The following is a 21,331-nucleotide window of genomic DNA, read 5'->3' as shown; positions in this document are numbered from 1 at the left end:
ACAACACTCAGATCCTGAGTTCAAGCCCCACGACCAACAAGAACAGCAAGAGTCCCATGGACTTCTTTTCTGTCCATGCTGGCTTCAAGCCAAGATTCTCAACTCTCAGCCCCCTTAGAAGTTAGGATCACAGGCATAAGCCACCACAGCATATCTGACATACATATACAGTAGATTAACTTTCACTCATACATATCCATAACCTTGTGTGACTAGAGCACTTACAGTATATTATTAGTAACTATAGCCCTCAACCTGTATGTTAGATCTCTAGACCTGTTCATATAGCATAACCACACTGTGGCCTTATCACCTACATCTCCCTTATCTACCACTCCCAAACTTTGTCACCACTGGGGTGGAGAGGGAAGTCAAAGGGAAGGGGAATAAGCTCCTTTCTCAGGGTCTTCATCCCTGTCTCTTCATCTCTTCACCTAACTCCTGCTCTTCTTTCATATCTAAACTTATCACAGACCCTAGGTCTGATCCAGTATGGCCAAAAGATGAAAATCAGTTGGGATTACAAACTCCTAAAAATTAGAATCTTGTCTGTGTTGTTCTCATTCCCTTACCTTCCCTGTGCCTAACTTACAATAAGTTCTAAGTTAATATGCAGGATGAAGAAAGGAATTTATGTTGGGCCCCACTGGCTCACATTGAGATCTGAGGACCAAGATTCAAAGCCAGCCTTGGCAGACAAATCTTATTTCCAATTAACCAGAAAAAGCTGGAAATGGAGGTGTACCTCAAGCAGTTGAGTGAAAAAGCTAAGCATAAGCATGTGAGCCTCTTAGTTCAAGCTCCAGTACCAGCATCAAAAAACAAAAGAAAAAGAAATAAAAATAAATGCACAGGGGCTGGGAACGTGGCTCAGGGGTAGAGTGCTTGCCTTGCATGCATGAGGCCCTGGGTTCGATTCCTCAGTACCACATACACAGAAAAAGCTGGAAGTAGGTGCTATGGCTCAAGTGGTAGAGTGCTAGCCTTGAGCTGAAGAGCTCAGGACAGCGCCCAGGCCCAGAGTTCAAGCTCCACGACCAGCAAAAAAAAAAAAAAAAAAAAAGCACAAAAAAAATAAAGGATAAAGAAGAGGGCTGGGGGGCTAGGAAGGTAGCTCAGTGGTAGAGCGCGTGCCTTGCATGCATGAGGCCCTGGGTTCCACTCCTCAGCACCACATAAGCAAAAAAAGCCAGATGTGGCGCTATGGCAAAAGTGGCAGAGTGCTAGCCTTCAGCAAAAGAAGCTCAGGGACAGTGTCCAGGCCCTGAGTTCAAGCCCCAGGACTGGCCAAAAAGAAAAAAGAGAGGGTTGGGAAGGTGGCTCAGTGGTAGAGTGCTTGCCTTGCATGTGTGAGGCCCTGGGTTCGATTCCTTAGCACCACATAAGCAGAAAAAGCTGGAAATAGTGCTGTGGCTCAAGTGCTAGAGCGCTAGCCTTGAGCTGAAGAGCTGAGGGACAGCACCCAGGCCCAGAGTTCAGGCCCCACAACCGGAACCCCCCCCCCAAAAAAAGCAAAGAAAAAAGAGAGAGATGCACTTATCTGTAAGATGATACAAAGCAGCTAAACAATACTTATTTGAGCAGAAAAAGAAAGTGGCTGAGAGAACCTTTCCTTTAATCCAACAAAGATGATAAGCAATGGCCAGGTACAGAGGTACATGCCGTAATTCCAGCACTTGGGAAGAGGAAGCAGAATAGAGTTCAAGCCCAGACTGAGCTACAAAAATAGTTCCAGCCCAGTCTGTGCTACATAAACAGACCTTGACTGGAAAAAGGAAACAAAACACAAAGGGACCACACCAGGCAGCTCAATGCAAAGACTGGTGATACCTTTCAACTAATAAGGTAAATTTTTCAGAATGTTCTACTACCTTTTAAAGGACAATACATGTCACTGTAAAAACAAAACAAAACAGGATAAGGCTTAGCTGGGCTAGATGTGAGACTAAAGTGTGAAGGGAAAGGGAAAAAAAGACAAGTAAGCCAGGCACCAGTAGCTCACACCAGTAATCCTAGCTACTAAGGAAACCGAGATCTGACAAATGCAGTTCAAAGCCAGCTGGGGCAGACAAGTCTATGAGATTCTTATCTCCAATTAACAACCAGAAGTGGTGCTGTGGCTCAAAGTGGTAGCTAGCCATGACAGCCTTGAGCTAAAAAGCTCAGAGAGTGGCTAGGCCCTTAGTTCAAGCCCTCCCCCCCCCCAACAACAACAACAACAACAAAGTGAGAGAGCAAGGCCTTGAGTTCAAGGTGAGTACTTTAAAAAAAAAAAAAAAAAGCTTCCCCCAGCCCCCGCTTCAGTATTGAGGCTAGAACCCAGGACCTTGCACATGCCACCTGAACACTCTGCCACTAATCTCTGTCCCCATGACCACCAAAAACAACAAAGAAGTAGTGAAGAAAAAAATATGTTGCATGAAGTAATTTTTCTACAGAAAATCAAAAGTCTTCACTACCACAATACTTAGGGAAAACAGACAAAACTCATAAAGTTATTTTGCTTTTATGCCAGTCCTGGAATTTGAACTCTGGGCCTGGACATCGTCTCTGAGCTTTTTTTGCACAAGGCTAGCTAGCGCTATACCACTTGAGCCACAGCTCCACTTGCAGCTTTTTGCTGGTTAATTAGAGATAAGAGTCTTGTGGTTTCAAACCACAATCCTCAAACCTCTGCCTCTTGGGTAGAGGCATGAGCCACTGACGCCCAGCCAAAGATTTAATCATACTTAACAGGAAAGAAGTTCAGAATAAATATCGCCTTTGACTGATGATGCAGGAGCTTTCATTAATGAGTAAAAGCAGAATAATTTGCTGACATTTGACCAGACACTCAAAGGAAAAATTCAAACTCACCAAAGTGATCATGTCAGTGGCTCATACCTACAACGCTAGCTACTCAGATTTGAGGATCATGATTCAAAGCTAGCCTGGGCAGAAAAAGTCCATGAGACTCTTATCTCCAATTACATCAGAAAACAACTGGAACTGGCACTGTGGCTCAAAATGGTACAACGCCAGCCTTGAGTGAAAGAGCTCAGGGACAGTGCCCAGGCCCTGAGTTCAAACTCCACAACTGCCCCCCGCCCCCCCCACTCCAAAAAAAAGTGATTGCTGTTGAAAAGACACTGCTGGGAATCATGCATCCCTGAACTAGGCTGGTCAAAGACTGGAGGTACAACAGCTAGAGCAAGGATCTGTGCATGGGGCAGGGGTGCTAGTATGTATTTCTACTTTGAAATGTCACTATTCCTATTTTGCAATTTGCTAACCTAGTAATTCCCATATTCTACAGTTGTTAAATCTAATACCAGGCTATCATTTTCACTTCCAATTGGTTAAAAAGTGGTGAGAGGGTACTTCATTTAACAGAATCAAACTTTTTTTGGGGGGGGGGAGTCTGTTGTGAGACTTGAACTCAGGGCCTTGGGCACGGTCCCTGAGTTCTTTCCGTCAAGGCTAGTACTCTATTACTATACATCACAGCACTTCTTATGGTTTTGCAGTCGTTAACTGGAGATAAGTCTTCTCTAGGACTTTCCTACCCAGGCTAGCATTGAACCCCATTTTCGGATCAGTCTCCTAAGTAGCAAGGAGCCACTCACATCTGGCTTAAAAATACTTTTAAATTAAGCTGGGCACCGGAGGCTCAAGCCTGTAATCCTAGCTATTCATGAGGCTGAGATATGAGGATTGTGGTTCAAAGCTAGCCCAGACAGGAAAGTCCATGAGACTCTTATCTCCAATAAACTACCAGAAAACCAGAAGTGGCACTGTAAGCTCAAGGACAGTATTCAAGCCCCACAACCCACCAAAACAAACTAAAAAAAAAAGAAAAAAATTTTAAGTCATTGATGGTAGAAGAAAGTAACAAGTCATACAGGAGTACAAAAGCTAGTGGAGGGGTTGGGAAAGTGGCTCAGTGGTAGAGTGCTTGCCTCGCAAACATGAGGCCCTGGGTCCGATTCCTCAGCACCACATCAACAGAAAAAGCTGGAAGTGGCGCTATGGCTCACATGGTAGAGCCCTCGCCTTGAGCTGAAAAACTCAGGGACAGCGCCCAAGGCCCATAGTTCAAGCCCCAAGACCAACAACAAAAAAAGAACTAGTAGAAACTATATAGCACAATAGAACTATTTCAAAAAGTCAGCATGAAGCTGGACGCTGGTGGCTCATGCCTGCAATCCTAGCTACTCAGGAGGCTGAGATCTGAGGATCGAAATTCAAAGCCAGCCCAGGCGGGAAAGACTCCTATCTCCAATAAACCACCAGAAAACTGGAAGTGGCGCTGTAGCTCAAGTGGTAGAGCGCTTGCCTTGAGGCACAGCACCCAGGCCCAGAGTTCAAGCCCCATGACAGAAAAGAAAAAAGAAAAGAAAAGAAAAGAAAAATACTATCTTGAAAGAGCTGAAGTATCAGGCAAGGTTTCCCACAGCTGTAAAATCCTAAGACACTTGGCAGTCAGTACCTATGATGTCTTAGAGAGTTAATGATGGTAAACTGAACTTGGTGAAGCACTGGGCTCTCCTGTGAGCATACTGGTTCAATCCCAGATCTACGATATATTGATACAACACAGGGTAAGCTAATCTCCTTGGCCTTCAGTTTCCTACAATGACCCCCAAAATTCCACCTTAATAAGGCAGCCCAAGAGTAAGTAAGCACTCAATGGAATTACTCAACTTTTTTGTTTTTTTTTTTTTGTCGGTCGTGGGGCTTGAACTCTGGGCCTGCGCGCTGTCCCTCAGCTCTTCAGCTCAAGGCGAGCACTCTACCATTTGAGCTACAGCGCCACTTCCGGTTTTCTGGTGGTTTATTGGAGATAGGAGTCTCACGGTCTTTCCTGCCCGGGCTGGCTTTGAACTGCGATCCTCAGATCTCAGCCTCCTGAGTAGCTAGGATTACAGGCGTGAGCCCCCAGCGCCCGGCTTGAATTACTCAACTTTTGAATGGACAAGCTCCATCATAGACCACCTTGTTTACTTGCTAGCCAGTAAACATTAGAACTCAAGGGTTAACAGTTGTTTAAGAATATTAATGGAGGGCTGGGAAGGTGGCTCAGTGGTAGAGCGCTTGCCTTGCATGCCTGAGGCCCTGGGTTGTATTCCTCAGCACCACATAAGCAGAAAAAAAAAAAGCCAGAAGTGGCGCTGTGGCTCAAGTGGTAGAGCGCTAGCCTTGAACTGAAGAGCTGAGGGACAGCGCCCAGGCCCAGAGTTCAGGCCCACGACCGGACCCAAAAAAAAAAAAAAAAGAATATGGATGGGCACAGGTGGCTCATGCCTGTAATCCTAGCTACTCAGGAGGCTGAGATCTGAGCACCGCAGTTCAAAGCCAGCCCAGGCAGGAAAGTCCATGAGACTCTTATCTCCAATAAACCACAGAAAACTGGAAGTGGTGCTGTGGCTCAAGTGGTAGAGCACTCCCCTTGAGCAGAAGAGCTCAGGGACAGTGCCCAAGCCCAGAGTTCAACCCCTATGACTAACAACAACAACAAAAAAAAACCAGAGTATTAATATGTTTAAACAACAGAAGTCTGAAGTTCAAAATCAAAAGTGCTCTAGTCACTTGCTGGGCAATAGTGGCTCATGTGTGTAATCTACCAACTCAGGACACTGAAATCTGAGGATCAAGGTTCAAAGCCAGCCCCAACAGGAAAGTCCATGAGGCTCTTTATTTCCTATTAATCACCCCAAAAGAGCCAGAAATGAAGCTAAGCTTTGAGCAAAAAGACCTCAACCGGGCGCTGGTGGCTCATGCCTGTAATCCTAGCTACTCAGGAGGCTGAGATCTGAGGATCGCGGTTCAAAGCCAGCCCGGGCAGGAAAGACCTTGAGACTCCTATCTCCAATAAACCACCAGAAAACCGGAAGTGGCGCTGTAGCTCAAGTGGTAGAGTGCTCGCCTTGAGCTGAAGAGCTGAGGGACAGCGCCCAGGCCCAGAGTTCAAGCCCCATGACGGACAAAAAAAAAAAAAAAAAGAAAAAAAAAGAGCTCAGACAGTGCCATGAGTTCAAGTCACAGGACTGGCACTTCCCCCACCAAAAAAATAAAATAAAAATAAAAATGCTATAGTCTGTTCTCTTTCTTTTCCTATTCTTGCCAATTTCTGTTAATCGCTTTAGAGTTCCTAAAGAAAGCCTCTTCTAATCCTCTTCCCATGTTGACAATGAAAGTTACATAACTGTGACTTCTGTTTTGAGAATACATGTCACTTCAAGAAAATATGTTTAGCAGTGTGAAATGGTGCTTTTTATTAGACAGCTCAAAAACACTATTAATTCGAAATGAATATGGAACCAAAGGCATTTCTTTGTTCTCAAGAACTTTAAGAATTCAATTATTCTTAAAAGTACTCTTTTTTTTTTTGGGTCCGGTTGTGGGGCCTGAACTCTGGGCCTGGGTGCTGTCCCTCAGCTCTTCAGCTCAAGGCTAGCATTCTACCACTTGAGCCACAGCGCCACTTCTGGCTTTTTTTTTTCTGCTTATGTGGTGCTGAGGAAACGAACCCAGGGCTGAGGCATGCAAGGCAAGCGCTCTACCACTGAGCCAGCCCCTAAAAGTACTCTTTTCAGTTTAAAAAAAAAATTATAAGTCCACAGGCAAGCCAGGCGCTGGCGGCTTGCAGGGGTCCTGCCTGTCATCCTAGCTACTTGAGAGGCTGAGATCTGAGGAGCATGGTTTAAAGCCAGCCAGGGCAGGAAAGTGTGAAACTTCTCCAATTAAACACCACAATGAATCACACACTGATCCCTGAATTCAGTTTTTCTATCACCCATTCCATGCATCACTCCTGCCCTCTGAAGCAAGAGATGTTAACACCCAAAAATGGGAAAAAGGAAACCACTCACCACCTGTAGCCTTAGACAAGTCAGTGTTTACAACTCAAAGTGAGGGGATTTCTAGCTTACAGGGAGGGAGGCTGGGGTTCAAGTCCCAACTCCAAGGACTAGCTGAATGATTTCAAGTTTTCTTTCTTTTTTTTTTTTTTTTGGGGGGGGTCTGGTTGTGGGGCCTGAACTCTGGGCCTGGGCGCTGTCCCTCAGCTCTTCAGCTCAAGGCTAGCGCTTTACCACTTGAGCCACAGCGCCACCTCCGGCTTTTTTCTTTTTGCTTATGTGGTGCTGAGGAATCGAACCCAGGGCCTTATGCATGCAAGGCAAGCACTCTACCACTGAGCCACCTTCCCAGCCCTGATTTCAAGTTTTCTAAACTGTCAAAAAAAAAAAAAAAAAGTCTGTAGGCTGAGATCTAAGGATTGAAGTTTGAAGCCAGTCCAGGCAGAAAAAAATCCCTGAAACTCTATTTCTAATACAGCAGCAAAATGCTGGAAGTAGAGATGTGGTTCAAGTGGCAGAGCACTAGCTTTACACTAACAAACTAAGAGAGAGTGCGTCCCTAAGTTCAAGCCCTAGTACCAGCACTCCCCCAAAAAATTAAAGGGGCAGAAACATGACCCCCCCAAACAATATGTAACGATTAAATGGAAAATTCCATATAAAAGGCCAAGAATATGAAATATGTTAATGAAAACACTAAGAATGGAGACTTACGTGTATTCTCTACACTTTATTGTTAGCCACCTCATAGAATTGTTACTGGGATCAGATGTGAGAGGACTCGATCACGCAAAAAAAAAAAAAAAAAAAGCAGGATCCACTGAGCCAGAAACACGAACACCCACAACCCTGACAGTGCTCACACACACACTCACAACACCGACAGTCCTTACACACACACCGACAGTCCTCACACTCACAACACCGACAGTCCTTACACACACACACCGACAGTCCTCACACACACACCGACAGTCCTCACACACTCACAACACCGACAGTCCTCACACACTCACAACACCGACAGTCCTCACACACACACCGACAGTCCTCACACACACACCGACAGTCCTCACACACTCACAACACCGACAGTCCTCACACACACACCCCGACAGTCCTCACACACACACACACCGACAGTCCTCTCACACACACCCCGACAGTCCTCACACACTCACAACACCGACAGTCCTCACACACACACCGACAGTCCTCACACACACACCGACAGTCCTCACACACACACACCGACAGTCCTCACACACTCACAACACCGACAGTCCTCACACACCGACAGTCCTCACACACACCCCGACAGTCCTCACACACTCACAACACCGACAGTCCTCACACACACACCGACAGTCCTCACACACACACCGACAGTCCTCACACACACACCGACAGTCCTCACACACACACACACCGACAGTCCTCACACACACACCGACAGTCCTCACACACACACCGACAGTCCTTACACACTCACAACACCGACAGTCCTCACACACACACACCGACAGTCCTCACACACACCGACAGTCCTTACACACTCACAACACCGACAGTCCTCACACACACACCGACAGTCCTCACACACACACCGACAGTCCTCACACACACACCGACAGTCCTCACACACACACACCGACAGTCCTCACACACACACCCCGACAGTCCTCACACACACACACACCGACAGTCCTCACACACACACACACCGACAGTCCTCACACACACACACACCGACAGTCCTCACACACACACACACCGACAGTCCACACACACACACACACACACACACACACACACACACACACACACACACACACACACACACACACACACACACACACACACACCCCGACAGTGGTCATCCCTGTACCTTCCGAGACTACCTTTGCAAAAACCTTTGACCTTGAGGCTTCCCCCACCGAGGCCCCCGTCTGAGGGGAAGGAAATGTGGGGGGGGGGGGGCGTCTGGCGACGTTAGACCCGCTGCTGGGCAGGCCGCCTCACACTCAGCTCAGGGTGGGCGCCTGGGGTCGTGGCGTCGCGGTTCCAAAAGCCCGCGGGGACGAGGCCGAGCGGGGCGGCGGGGCGGGGGGGGGGGCGGGGGGCGGCGGGACGGCGGGGGGCGGCGGGGGGGCGGGGGACGGCGGGGCGGGGGGACGGCGGGGGGCGGCGGGGGGCGGGGGACGGCGGGGGGCGGGGCGGCGGGGGGCGGCGGGGCGGGGGGACGGCGGGGGGCGGCGGGGGACGGCGGGGCGGGGGGACGGCGGGGGGGCGGCGGGGGACGGCGGGGCGGGGGGCGGCGGGGGGGCGGCGGGGGACGGCGGGGCGGGGGGCGGCGGGGGGGCGGCGGGGGGCGGCGGGGCGGGGGGACGGCGGGGGGGCGGCGGGGGACGGCGGGGCGGGGGGCGGCGGGGGGGCGGCGGGGGACGGCGGGGCGGGGGGCGGCGGGGGGGCGGCGGGGGACGGCGGGGCGGGGGGCGGCGGGGCGGGGGGACGGCGGGGCGGGGGGACGGCGGGGCGGGGGGACGGCGGGGCGGGGGGCGGCGGGGGGCGGCGGGGGGCGGGGGGACGGCGGGGGGACGCGGGGCGGGGGGACGGCGGGGCGGGGGGCGGCGGGGGGGCGGCCCGGGAGAGCCGGGAGAGCCGCGCCGGGCCGCCCCCCGCCCCGCGCCCCCCGCGTGCGCCGAGCAGCTGTTTCCCCGCTCGCAGCTCGGCGCCCGGCGCCCGGGCCTCGCCGGGGTGACCTTGCGCCCCCCCGCGTGGACCTCCGTTTCTCCACGTGCACCCCAGCCCGGCCCATCGGGCAGCCCCCAGGCCCAGGCCCCGTGCGTCCGCTCTCTCCTCCCCCGGGCCGGGAGCCGGCACCACCCTCTCCGGAACCGGTCTCCCTGGCGGGGAGACGCCGGGCGCTCCCGGGAGCGGCCGTTAGCCACGCAGCCCGCGGGCGGCGCGGCCCCAGGGCAGGGCGCGCCCCGAGCGGCCTTCCGGACAGACCCGCTTCGCCGAGGCGCGCCGCGGCCCGGGCCGCGCCGCTGCCGAGCGGGGGCTCCGCCGAGCCGGGCCGGAGACTACGCGAGGCCGCCGCTGCGGCCTAGCTGCCCGCGCGGCCCGCCCCCTCGGCTGCCCGCTCCGCGCGCACGCTCCCTCAGTACCCCTCCCGGGCCCTGGCCCCGGGCAGGGCAGGCCTCGGCGTGACGGGCTGCTGACCAGGCTGGCCCCAGGCACTCACCGTAAATGGGCCGGAGGCGCCTGTCGTTAGGGTCCTGCACATGGCCCCGCGTCGCCATGATGACAAGCGCAGAACCGCAGTGCGCACGCGCCGGTCGGGCCCCCGGGAAGGGGCTGTTAAAGGGCCAGCGTCGATCCGGCCGCGGTATCGCGATAGTCGAGGGGCTGGGGCCGAGACTATGCGTGCGTGCGCGCGCAGAAGCGGAAGTGCTCCCCAACCCGTCTCCCGTGCCCGGCGCCCCTCTAATCCGTCCCGCTCAGGGAAATTAGCTGACAGGTGGGAAATGCTATTGAAACGGGGAAGAGGAGGAGAACGGTCTGGGCCGAAGCCAGGGCCGGGCCGGCCCCGCCTCTTTATCCCATCGGACCTCTGCCCCGAAGAACCAGCTCGAGAGGCTTTTCTCAAAATGGCATTTGTTACGCAGTGCGGAGGGATCGAAGCCCGGGCTAGGCGTGCCGGCTTGCACCCCACCACCGGGCCACCTGCCCAGCCCCAACGCCCTTAAAACACGAAACGAAACCGAACGCCGGGCTTGGATTAACTGTTGAGCTGCTGAGGAAAGGGAAATCCTCAGGAACCCTGACCCCAGGAAAGTACGGAAAAGAGGGCAGAGAGCCCCCTGGCCCGGGCCAGCCACCCTGGGGGGTGCCTCACGTAGACTCTAGGTTACGCTGGGGGCTCACCCCGGTCATCCTAGCTACACCGGACGCTGAGATCTGAGGATCAAGGTTCGAGGCCAACCTGAGCAGGGAAATCTGTGAGAGACTCTCTGATCTTTCCTAACCCGCTAATCTCCAGTGAACTACTAGAAAGTCCGAAGTGGAGCGCTGGCTAGCGCTTGCCTTGCACGCATGAAGCCCTGGGTTCCATTCCTCAGCACCACATAAGCAGAAAAAGCCGGAAGTGGCGCTGTGGCTCAAGTGGTAGAGTGCTAGCCTTGAGCTGAAGAGCTGAGGGACAGCGCTCAGGCCCAGAGTTCAAGCCCCATGGCAGGAAAAAAGAAAAACAAAACCAAACAACCCTTTTGCTCACTCTGGCTGAGGTTATTGGGAAACATTTAAATATTCCCCAAGATAAAGTTTATCAGACAAAACACAGTGTAACATTGGGAACATACTCATACATTATTATTTATCTGAAATTCAAATTCAGTTCAATGTCCTGTATTTTTGTTTGCTAAATCTGGTCATTCTATCTCAGGGAGAACGTCACGGTCACCGTACTAACCAACAAGGAAGGGAAGGGTGGGAGCCTCAAGTAAGTTGACCCCTGGATCTCTCTGAGAGGAAGTGACCAGGTATGACCTGGCTGAGATGGGAGTGGAGGGAGGAGACCTGGGGTTCACCTTTGGTGCAAGTGAGAGATGGAGAGGGCAGGGACTGTGGCTCAGTGGTAGCATGCCTGCCTAGCATGCATGAAGACCTGGGTTCCATTCCTCAGTATCACATACACAGAAAAAGCTGGAAGTGGCGCTGTGGCTCAAGTGGTAGCATCCTAGCCTTGAGCAAAAGAAGCTCAGGGACAGCGCCCAGGCCCTGAGCTCAAGCCCTAGGACTAGTAAAAGAGAGGGGGTGGGGAAGGGGAGGGGGAGAGAGAGAGAGAGATGGGGGAGTCACCTGGAATTTTCAAAATTTTCCCAGAATGGAAAAACACAGCACCCTGCGGAGGGGGTCACGGGAGGTGCCTGGCAAGGGCTGCTGCTGCTGAGTTACTCAGCTCTGTTTTTAGGTTACCTGTGTTGGCACAGCACCAGAGAAATGCTGGCAGGCTGGGCATAGGCTCCCTTCACTTGGCCAGGCCAGAACGTGGTGTGGGCCTGAGGTTAGCACCCTTAGTGGAATATATTTCCTTGTATGCTGGAAGCCAGTTTAACCTCCAGGTAGGAGGAATTGTACCTTCTCTTCTCCCATTTCTCTCCCTTGTTCTCAGAGCCTAGGAATGAAGCAAGGTTGCAGCTCAGAGCCTGTGCTCTGCTCCCTGGATGGCAGCCTCCACACCTTGGAAAGGGCTGAGCCATTTCAAGTCATTCCAGTCAAAAGAGCTGAGGAGCCAAATGTCCATCCTTGAAACTCTGAGAGAAGGTATTATGGGGTGGTGCTTGCTCAACATGCATCAGGTATTCCCATTTTCTCAACTTAATCCTGGCAAGTATGCACTTCATTCAGAGGTAGATTTGCTCTGGTGAGAAGCTTTCTCCCTGTGCTTCAACTGCTGGGGACATGGTGGTGGTTCTAGGTCTCTCCACCAATAACTCTTCTGGTATTTCTCTGCAGCCTTTATTTTTGTGCCAGTACTAGGACTAGATCTCAGAGTTTTATGCCCTTGGGTAGTATTTTTTCACTCAAGGCTTGTATTCTACTACTTGAGCCACTGTCCCTTTTTTGTTTGTTTGTTTGTTTGTTTTTACATCTCCACTTTTATTTTGGCTTTTTGGAGGTTAATGGGAGATACGCTGCTTAGTGGTAGAGTGCTCGCCTAGTGAAGCCCTGGTTCCATTCCTCAGTACCATATAAAGAGAAAAAGCCAGAAGTGGTGCCATGGTTTAAGTGGTAGAGTGCTAGCCTTGAGCAAAGGAAGCTCAGGAACAGTGCCCAGGTCCTGAGTTCGAGGCCCAGGACTGGAAAGAAAGAAAGAAAGGAAAGAAAGAAAGAAAGAAGAAAAGAAAAGAAAAGAAAGAAAGAGGAAGGAAGGGCAGGGAAGGGAATTACAGACTTTCTTGTCGGGGCTGGTTTTGAATCATGATCCTCAGATCTCAGCCTCCTGAGTAGCTAGGATTATAGGTGTGAGCCACCAGCGCCTGGCTAGTTTCCTGCACTTTTGACAGAATTAACAACAGTGCTGACTCTGAAATTGAATCGATTCCACTTCAAACCCAGGCTCTAACATCTATTGACTGTGACCTCCTAAGCAAGTGACTAGAAAGCCCTGAACTTCATCTGCAAAATTATAACAAAGGACACTACCTCATACAGCAAAAGAATAGACTCTGGTCCTTGTCCATATAAAGAAACAGACACAGACAGACATGATAGTGCATCCCTGTAATGCCAGTACTCAGGCTATGGCAGGGGGATTATGGGTTTGAGGAAAGACGAGTTTCATAGTGGCATGCTGTCTCATGAAGAAGGAAGAAGGAAACAGGAGGAGGAGGAAGAGGAGAGAAAAGATTTTATCTTTTTTTTTTTTTTTTTTTTTTTTTGGTACTGGGGATTGAACCCAGGACGTTGCGCTTGCTAGCCAAGCGCTTTGCCACTGAGCTACATCCCAGCCCAAGAAAAGATTTTTAAAAAGCACAAAGGAAGAGGGGCTGGGAAGGTGGCTCAATGGCAGAGCGCTTGCCTTGCATGCCTGAGGACCTGGGTTCGATTCCTCAGGACCACAAAAGCAGAAAGAAAAAATCCGGAAGTGGTGCTGTGGCTCAAGTGGTAGAGCACTAGCCTTGAGCTGAAGAGCTGAGGGGCAGCGCCCAGGCCCAGAGTTCAGGCCCCACAACCGGACCCCAAAAAAAAAAAAAAAAACACAAAGGAAGAAAGCATTAGCTGGGTATTGGTGACTCATCTCTATAATCCTAGATCTCAGGAGATTGAGATCTGAGGATCACAGTTCAGAGCCAGCCCAGGTAGACAAATCTAAGAGCCCTATCTCCAATTAACCAGAAAAAGCCATAACTATTGGCATGACTCAAGTGGTAGAACACCAGCAGTGAGCAAAAAAGCTGAGCAAGAGCTTGAGACCCTGAGTTCAAGGCCCAGGACTGAAAAAAAAAAAGTACAGGCAGATCAAAGCAGAGAACTACAGAACTGAAAACTAGAAGTTGAGATAAATTTTAGATATTGTCTTGATTTTACCAGTAGTTGAACGAGTGAATTTTTCCCAGCAGAAAAAAAGAGGATGGTGCCAGGTGCTGGCTGCTCATTGCTGTGATCCTAGCTATCTGGACGCTGAGATCTGAGGAGTGAGCTTCTAAGCCAGCCTGAGCAGCAAAGTGTATGAAACTCTTATCTCCAATTAACTGCAGCACAAAAGCAAATGGGGGGTGGGGGGGTGGGGGTGGGGGGGTGGGGGGTGGGGGCGGGGCGGGAAAGAGAATAGAGCACTTTCAGGCTCAATCCCTTTTGCTGTAGTTTCGCACTTCCAATTCTATCCACCAGATGGCACACAAGTTCCAAGTTGATCAAACCATTTTCCACATGAAAGGAATGTCTCATTGTTTTTCCTGTTTACGAAAACAGAATATTAATGTCATATATTATACATTACCAATCATTATTATTTGATACTCTAATTTCAAATATAGTTTTGTTATATTTTAATAATTTTACTTATCTTTATCAAGGTATAATTTATATCATAACATTCACCTGTTTTAGTTTGGAATTTATTTTTTAGTACCCATCCTAGGGCTTGAATTCAGGGTCTGGGTACTGTCCCTGAGTCTTCTTTTTTTTTTTCTTTTTGGGTCCGGTCGTGGGGCCTGAACTCTGGGCCTGGGCGCTGTCCCTCAGCTCTTCAGCTCAAGGGTCTACCACTTGAGCCCCAGCTCCACTTCTGGCTTTTTTTTCTGCTTATGTGGTGCTGAGGAATCGAACCCAGGGCCTCAGGCATGCAAGGCAAGTGTTCTACCACTGAGCCACCTTCCCAGCCCCTCCCTGAGTCTTTTCATTCAAGGTAGAGCTCTACCATTTGAACCACAGCTCTACTTCGAACTTTTTGGTCGTTAATCGGAGATAAGAATCTCACAGATTAGCCGGGTGCTGGTGGCTCACGCCTGTAATCCTAGCTACTCAGGAGGCTGAGATCTGAGGATCGCGGTTCAAAGCCAGCCCGGGCTGGAGAGACCGTGAGACTCCTATCTCCAATAAACCACCAGAAAACCGGAAGTGGCGCTGTAGCTCAAGTGGTAGAGCGCTCGCCTTGAGCTGAAGAGCTGAGGGACAGCGCCCAGGCCCAGAGTTCAAGCCCCACGACCGACAAAAAAAAAAAAAAAAAAAGAATCTCACAGATTATCCTTCCTGGGCTGGCTTCAAATCACAATCCTCAGACCTCAGCCCCCTGAGTAGCTGTGGTTACAAGTGTGATCCACCAGCGCTTAGCACTGTTTCCATTCTTAACACGTGAATCTTTGTCTTGTTTTGTTTTTTGTTTTTTGTTTTTCTGGGTCCGGTTGTGGGGCCTGAACTCTGGGCCTGGGTGCTGTCCCTCAGCTCTTCAGCTCAAGGCTAGCGCTCTACCACTTGAGCCACAGCGCCACTTCCGGCTTTTTTCTTTTTGCTTATGTGGTGTTGAGGAATCAACCCAGGGCCTCAGGCATGCAAGGCAAGCGCTCTACCACTGAGCCACCTTCCCAGCCCCAACACGTGAATCTTTGATCCATTTGGAATGTGTTTCCTTACGAGTAGTGAAATGGAGCTCCAGTTTTATTTGCACTAAACCCTTCCCACTGTAGAATCCATCTTTCACAAAGCACACAATGCCATATTTACCAGATTTTTAACTTGTGCATGTATTTCTGTCTAGTGGTAGAATAGCTTTCAGGCTCCAATCAAGGACCCAAACCAGGAGCTACAAGTAAGGAGTCCACAGAGCTAGTTGGCATCTGTGCCCTGAGCCTGAGCTTTCTCTGTGCAGCCTTGAACTGCTGCCTTTGGGTAAAACTGGTCAGTTACTTGAAACTGCCGGAGGCCAAGAAGAAGGAGACCCTCCAATCCAGACAAAGAGGCCCTGGGACAGCACTACTGCCTTAGAGGCAGGTATTGGGTATGATAAAGCCTAAGAGATAAGGGATTAAAAGAGCCAGAAAAACTACAAACCAACCCTAAAATTTATAAGTGCACATGACCTAGAATAGCCTAGAAGATCTTGAAAAACAGGAAAGCATAAGGTGACTTACATGACCAGATATCATGGCAATGTAAGTTACAGCCATTCAGACGACATCAACGTGGAATAAAGATAAACACAGAGGTAGAGAGAGTCCAAAAATGGATTCCATATATATGGCAGGAGCCCAAGTGCAAGGCAGTGGGTGAAGGAAGGAATGTTTCTCCCGGTATGTGCTCCATTGGGATTTATCTTTAAAAACTAGCCAGCCAGGTGTTGGTGGCTCACACCTGCATTCCTAGCTACCCAGGAGGCTGCGATCTGAGGATTCCAGTTCAAAGCCAGGCCAGGTGGGCAGAAAAGCCTCTGAGAATCTTATCTCCAATTAAGTACTAAAAATGAAAACAAAACTGGAAGTAGAGTTGTGGCTCCAGAGGTAGAGCACTGGACTTGAGTGAAAAAATGCTCAGGGACAGTGCCCAAGCCCTGAGTTCAAGCCCCAGGACTGACACACGAAATAAAAAAATTAAATTAAATTAAAATGAAACAGGGCCACAATGGGATGTCCTTAGGTGGGTTTGATCCTGAGCAGCGCAAAAAACAAGAAAAGGACACACTGTACACACTACATACTACACACATGTAAACTTAAATATAAAGAGACAATAGTAGCTCAGTGCTTGTGGCTCATGCCTGTAATTCTAGCTTATTCAGGAGTCTGAAACCTGAAGGGGTTTGGGGTTTCCACAGGACTGTCTCTCCAATTGAACAGCAAAAGGCCAAGCTGTGGTTGTAGCTCTGGGGTGGAGCCCCAGCCATGGACAAGGCGGTGCGGGGCCCGGAGCTCAAGGCTTGAGATGAGCAACAAATAAACATTCAGGTAGGTCAGTCTTGACAATTTGAAAAATGTGTTGGGGCTGGGAAGGTGGCTCAGTGGTAGAGCACATGCCTTGCATGCATGAGGCCCTGGGTTCGATTCCTCAGCACCACATAAGCAAAAAGAAAGTGACGCTGTGGCTCCAGTGGTAGAGCGCTAGCCTTGAGCTGAAGAGCTGAGGGACAGCGCCCAGGACCAGAGTTCAGGCCCCATGACCGGACCTCCCCCGCCAAAAAAAAAAAAAGAAAAAAAATGTGTCTATTATTCATTTTCCTTTAATTGCTCATTAAAGTCAAGGTGCATTCCAACTTAACCAAACACAGCAATTAATCTCAAACTTTTAATTTTATTTTTTTGCTGGTCCTGGGGCTTGAACTCAGGGCCTGGGTGCTGTCCCTGAGCTCTTTTGTTCACAGCTAGTACTCTACCCCTTTGAGCCACAGCTCCACTTCTGGCTGTTTTTGTGGATCATAAGAGTCTCACAGGGACTTTCCTGCCAGGGCTGGCTTTGAACCATGATCCTCAGATCTCGGCCTCCTGAGTAGCTAGGATTACAGTTATGAGCCACCAGCTTTACTCTCAGACTTTTAAAATGTAACTTCTGTGATGCCACCCCAGAAATATTTATTCATTTATTTGTTCATTTATTTATTTATTTTTGTAGGCCCTGGGGCTTGAACTCTGTGCTTGGGCACTGTCCCTGCACTCTTCAGTTCAAGGTGAGCGCTCTACCTCTTGAGCCACAGCGCCACTTTTGGTTTTCTAGTGGTTTATTGGAGATAAGAGTCTCACGGACTTTCCTGCGGGCTGGCTTTGAACCGTGATTCTCAGATCTCAGCCTCCTGAGTAGCTTGGATTACAGGCGTAAGCCACGGTCGCCTGGCTCAGAAATCTTTATCTAGTGTCTGAACCGTGGGCCTGGGAATCTGCATTCTCATCCTCTACGACACACCAAACTACTCTGAGAAAGACTGATGGAGCATAAACTATCTTCCCCTGAAATTGGGAAGTACTCTCCTATACAATGCAGGGGGAGACCATGGAAGGATTTTCTGGAAAACTCGGAGATACAAGTGCTCTCCTTACAAGGAGGACAGAAGGTATCTGGTCAGACATCTGGGGGAGGAAACTACCAGCAAAGGGAGGGAGCCCCAGCTCTTAGGAACTCTGCCTAGTAACAGGCTGGCCTGGAAAGTACCCAGCATGCTCTGAGACCTTGGGTCCAATCCCTGTCCTCATGAATATGTATGATTCCCCAGATGTCAACTGAGAACCAACCCCTCCTTTCTGCTCAAACACACACACACACACACACACACACACACACACACACACACACACACACACACACACACACACACACACACACACACACACACACACACACACACACACACACACTCTTCATCCTTCCTCTTCTCTACAATTCCTGGCAGAATCTCTAGTTCTGTGCTTAAAAACAAAGAAGAAAAAAATAATGTGAATATTTCATTTCAGGGTCAAGGGCACACCCACAGAGTGTATCAGGGCTGGCACCTCCATTAGGAAACTGGCTTCGAGCAGTGGGTTCACAAGCATTTTCCCAGTGACACATGAATATATTATTGTGGGTAGATACAAAATGCCATTAAAAAAAATCACACCAAAAAGGATGTTTACAGCCTGCCCTGAAAATCCTACATCCGTGAAGAAGACAAGGGCTCGCGGCGTGTGCGCTATACCTTGTGAGTTGCCTTCGAATATCACTCCCTTCCTAGTTTCCCTTTGTATCCTGTCAGTTGTCAAGCAGCTCTGAGCAAGTGACACACCATCAGCTTCCAGCCCTGGATGGCGCTGAGAAGCACCAGAAGAATATAAAAGACTTGTGGGTAGAAATGGAGAGGCTGAGACTGGGGATGTGGCTTCTGAAGGAGCCCTGTCCGTCCATGTAGGAGGCCCTGCGTTCCACCCTCAGCACCCACAAACAAGCAAAACAAACAGCCCAGCTTAGCTAAATACTGATGACTGGAGACCGGAGCGCCTCTGTTCACGTGGACACATGGCTGGATGGCTGCATTTTCTGGTTTTGGTGGTGATGGTGCTAGGAGTGGAATCCAGGGCTGCTCCACACCATGCAAGCACTTGATGGCCGCTGAGCTATACCCTCAGCTTTGTCGTAATACTGGAGGGTGGCATTGGTGTGGGCTTCTCAATTTACACTCAGAACCTCAGGTCCTTGAGATCCACTCATGAAAAGCTTTTCCAGGTGTCTCACCAGACAGAGAGGGTTACGGATTTGTTTTACTGTATTAGGGTTAAAGTAGGGAGAAAGAAAAAGATAAAACATTCTTGCTCCCCATGGTAATGGGCATTAAAGATTCAAAATGGAGGTTTTATATTATTTATTATTATTATTATTATTATTTATTAGTTGGTCATGGGGCTTGAGCTCAGGGCCGGGGTGCTATCCCTGAGCTCTTCTGCCCAAGGCTAGTACTCTACCATTTTGAGCAACAGCGCTCCTTCTGGTTTTCTGGTGACTAATTGGAGATAAGAGTCTCATGGACTTTCCTTCCTGGGCTGACTTCAAACCTAGATCCTCAGATCTCATCTCAGCCTCCTGAGATTACAGGATTACAGGTATGAGCCACCAGCACCTGGCTAGGATACACTTTAAATGGGTGAAATTCCATGTGGTATGGTATGTTAATAAGACTATTATATAATTTTTCGTTGCTCAGTACACTAATTTTTTATTTACTATATGTAATTCCAATAAAGTTTAAAACCAAATGCAAAATAATAGTACCATCCTTCCAGAGATACTTGAGAAAATGGGTGGAAAAAAAGGGATGTGGCTGAGTGCTGATTGGGCCACCATGAATCCAGGGCTCTGGAAGCTCAGGGTGGATTGCTACAGTTACCCTTTGTTGTATGCAAAAAAGTATCAGAATCAAAGCTGGGGGGCAGGGGCAGGAGGCAGTTTCAAGCTCGTCCTAGCTACTCTGGAAGCTGAGATCTGAGGAACAAGGTTCAAAGCTAGTCTGAGCAGGAAAGTCCCAAATGACTCTTAAGTCCAAATTAACCACCAAAAACCCAGAAGTGGAGCTTTGGCTCAAGTGGTAGGGAGCCAGCCTTGGGCAAAAAATTAAAGGGCAGCACACAGGCCCTGAATTCAGATGCCAGTACTGGCACCAAAATGAAAAAGTAAAAATTCAGCCCAGCCAGAACAGGGCTGAGGGAATTTAAAAAAAAATCGAATCCCATAAAAACATATTTGGTATTAGCCAAACAAAACAATGCTACCTTTTAGGTTTTTTTTTTTTTTAAATCATAAAGCAGCAGAAAGAAAGCTATTAAGTGTAAGAAACCGGTGAAAACTCACAAATACCTTGGTATCATTCTGCAAGTATGGCGCGTCTTCTACATGTCCTGGTGAGAGCTGGGCACCCGGCCAGGCATCTGTGACTCTGGACAGCTGCTGAGCTGTGAAAGTGGGAGAGAGGGAAGAGGCTGCAGCCTCAACCAAAGGAAAAGCTTTATTTTGTCAGGGAAAATCCTGAACTTTGAGTGGAGCTGAGACTGGAGGCAGCTGAGGACACTTGGGTGAGCAGCTTTGGAGGGACTGCTGCGGTGGAAGCAAGTCTCTACTGACATCTCAGCCTTGCGAGTGACAGCCTTGGCTGAATAGAGGGACCCAGCTCCCCGAAACCTACCTAAGCCTTGAGTTTGGCTGAATCGGAAAGGGCCTGAAACATCTCCCAGGGGCTTTATGAAAATTCCACACACACACACCCCCTTAGAGCCCAAGACACTGGCAATTCAGTTCATAGGATGCATTTGTGCAGATGAGGGGTCAAAGCAGTTGGGGGTTGCTCAAGAGCTTGACCTCAGAGCCTCAGGCTAGCCAGAAAGATGGCTGGTCCTCGATTTCTAGGGCCCTGTCTCTGCCTCTGGCATTTTGCTCCTTAATTGGAAGTCTCAAGGACTGTCCTGCCCTGGCTGGTTTCAAGTTGAGTAGTGAGAGCCTTGGGTGCTGGGCTTTGTTTACCTTTTTTCAGTAAGAAAAAAGTTTTTGTGTTCTTGTGTGTTTAGGTGAACTGCCTTTAGTTTTTGTGTTCTTGTGTGTTTAGGTGAACTGCCCTTCCCCTGTCATAAAACCGGGGCCCTTGGAATGCTAAGCAAATACTCCATCACTGTGCTCCAACTCCCAAACTTAAAAAAAAAAAAGTCTGCATATAGGTCAGTTAAAATAAGGTATCCCTAGGGATTGAGATCATCCTTATTTCTTCTTTATTCCTAGCTCTCCCGACCATGCTGCCAATCCTCCTGGTAAATTCTTTAATTCAAAGGAACCTCTGAGTCACCCACGCGAGGAGGACAGTTGTTCCCAGGAGACAGGTCTGCCACTCAGCCCCAAGCGGAGAAGCTAGCACTTGTACCTGTGTCTCAGGGCCTTGGTCCGTGCACTGCATAAAGCCGAGTGCTCTTATATGGTCAGAAGTCTCGCACAGGGCATTAGAGTCACAACAAGAGTGACAAATACATATTTATGGCCTATGACAGAAC

The 21,331-nt window shown here is 49.6% G+C and overlaps 1 protein-coding gene and 1 long non-coding RNA gene across 3 annotated transcripts in view; one reads left to right on the top strand and one right to left on the bottom strand.

Annotated features, from left to right (window-relative positions):
* The window catches only part of LOC138826372 (N-alpha-acetyltransferase 25, NatB auxiliary subunit), a 47,989-nt gene extending 37,816 nt beyond the window's left edge, over window positions 1–10,173 (bottom strand). Inside the window, exon 1 of the mRNA XM_070021466.1 lies at window positions 10,087–10,173. Within this exon, the coding sequence (XP_069877567.1) occupies window positions 10,087–10,144 (58 nt within the window). The 5' untranslated portion in view covers window positions 10,145–10,173. The remainder of the gene's footprint in view (window positions 1–10,086) is intronic.
* A 12-nt stretch (window positions 10,174–10,185) lies between these two features.
* LOC138826376 (uncharacterized) lies at window positions 10,186–19,489 on the top strand. Of its 2 annotated transcripts, XR_011371695.1 has the most exons (5): window positions 10,186–10,843; window positions 11,287–11,343; window positions 12,016–12,167; window positions 16,657–16,786; window positions 17,448–19,489. It is a non-coding gene; the product is annotated as an uncharacterized lncRNA (long non-coding RNA). The 2 variants fall into 2 exon arrangements; XR_011371694.1 differs by having other exon boundaries at window positions 10,186–11,343.
* The last annotated feature ends 1,842 nt before the right edge of the window (window positions 19,490–21,331 follow it).

Source organism: Dipodomys merriami, unplaced genomic scaffold (genome assembly GCF_024711535.1).
Source record: "Dipodomys merriami isolate MVZ:Mamm:240054 unplaced genomic scaffold, mDipMer1.0.p SCAF_142, whole genome shotgun sequence".
Taxonomy (NCBI): Eukaryota; Metazoa; Chordata; class Mammalia; order Rodentia; family Heteromyidae; genus Dipodomys; species Dipodomys merriami.
This window is presented reverse-complemented; position numbering and strand designations above follow the sequence as displayed.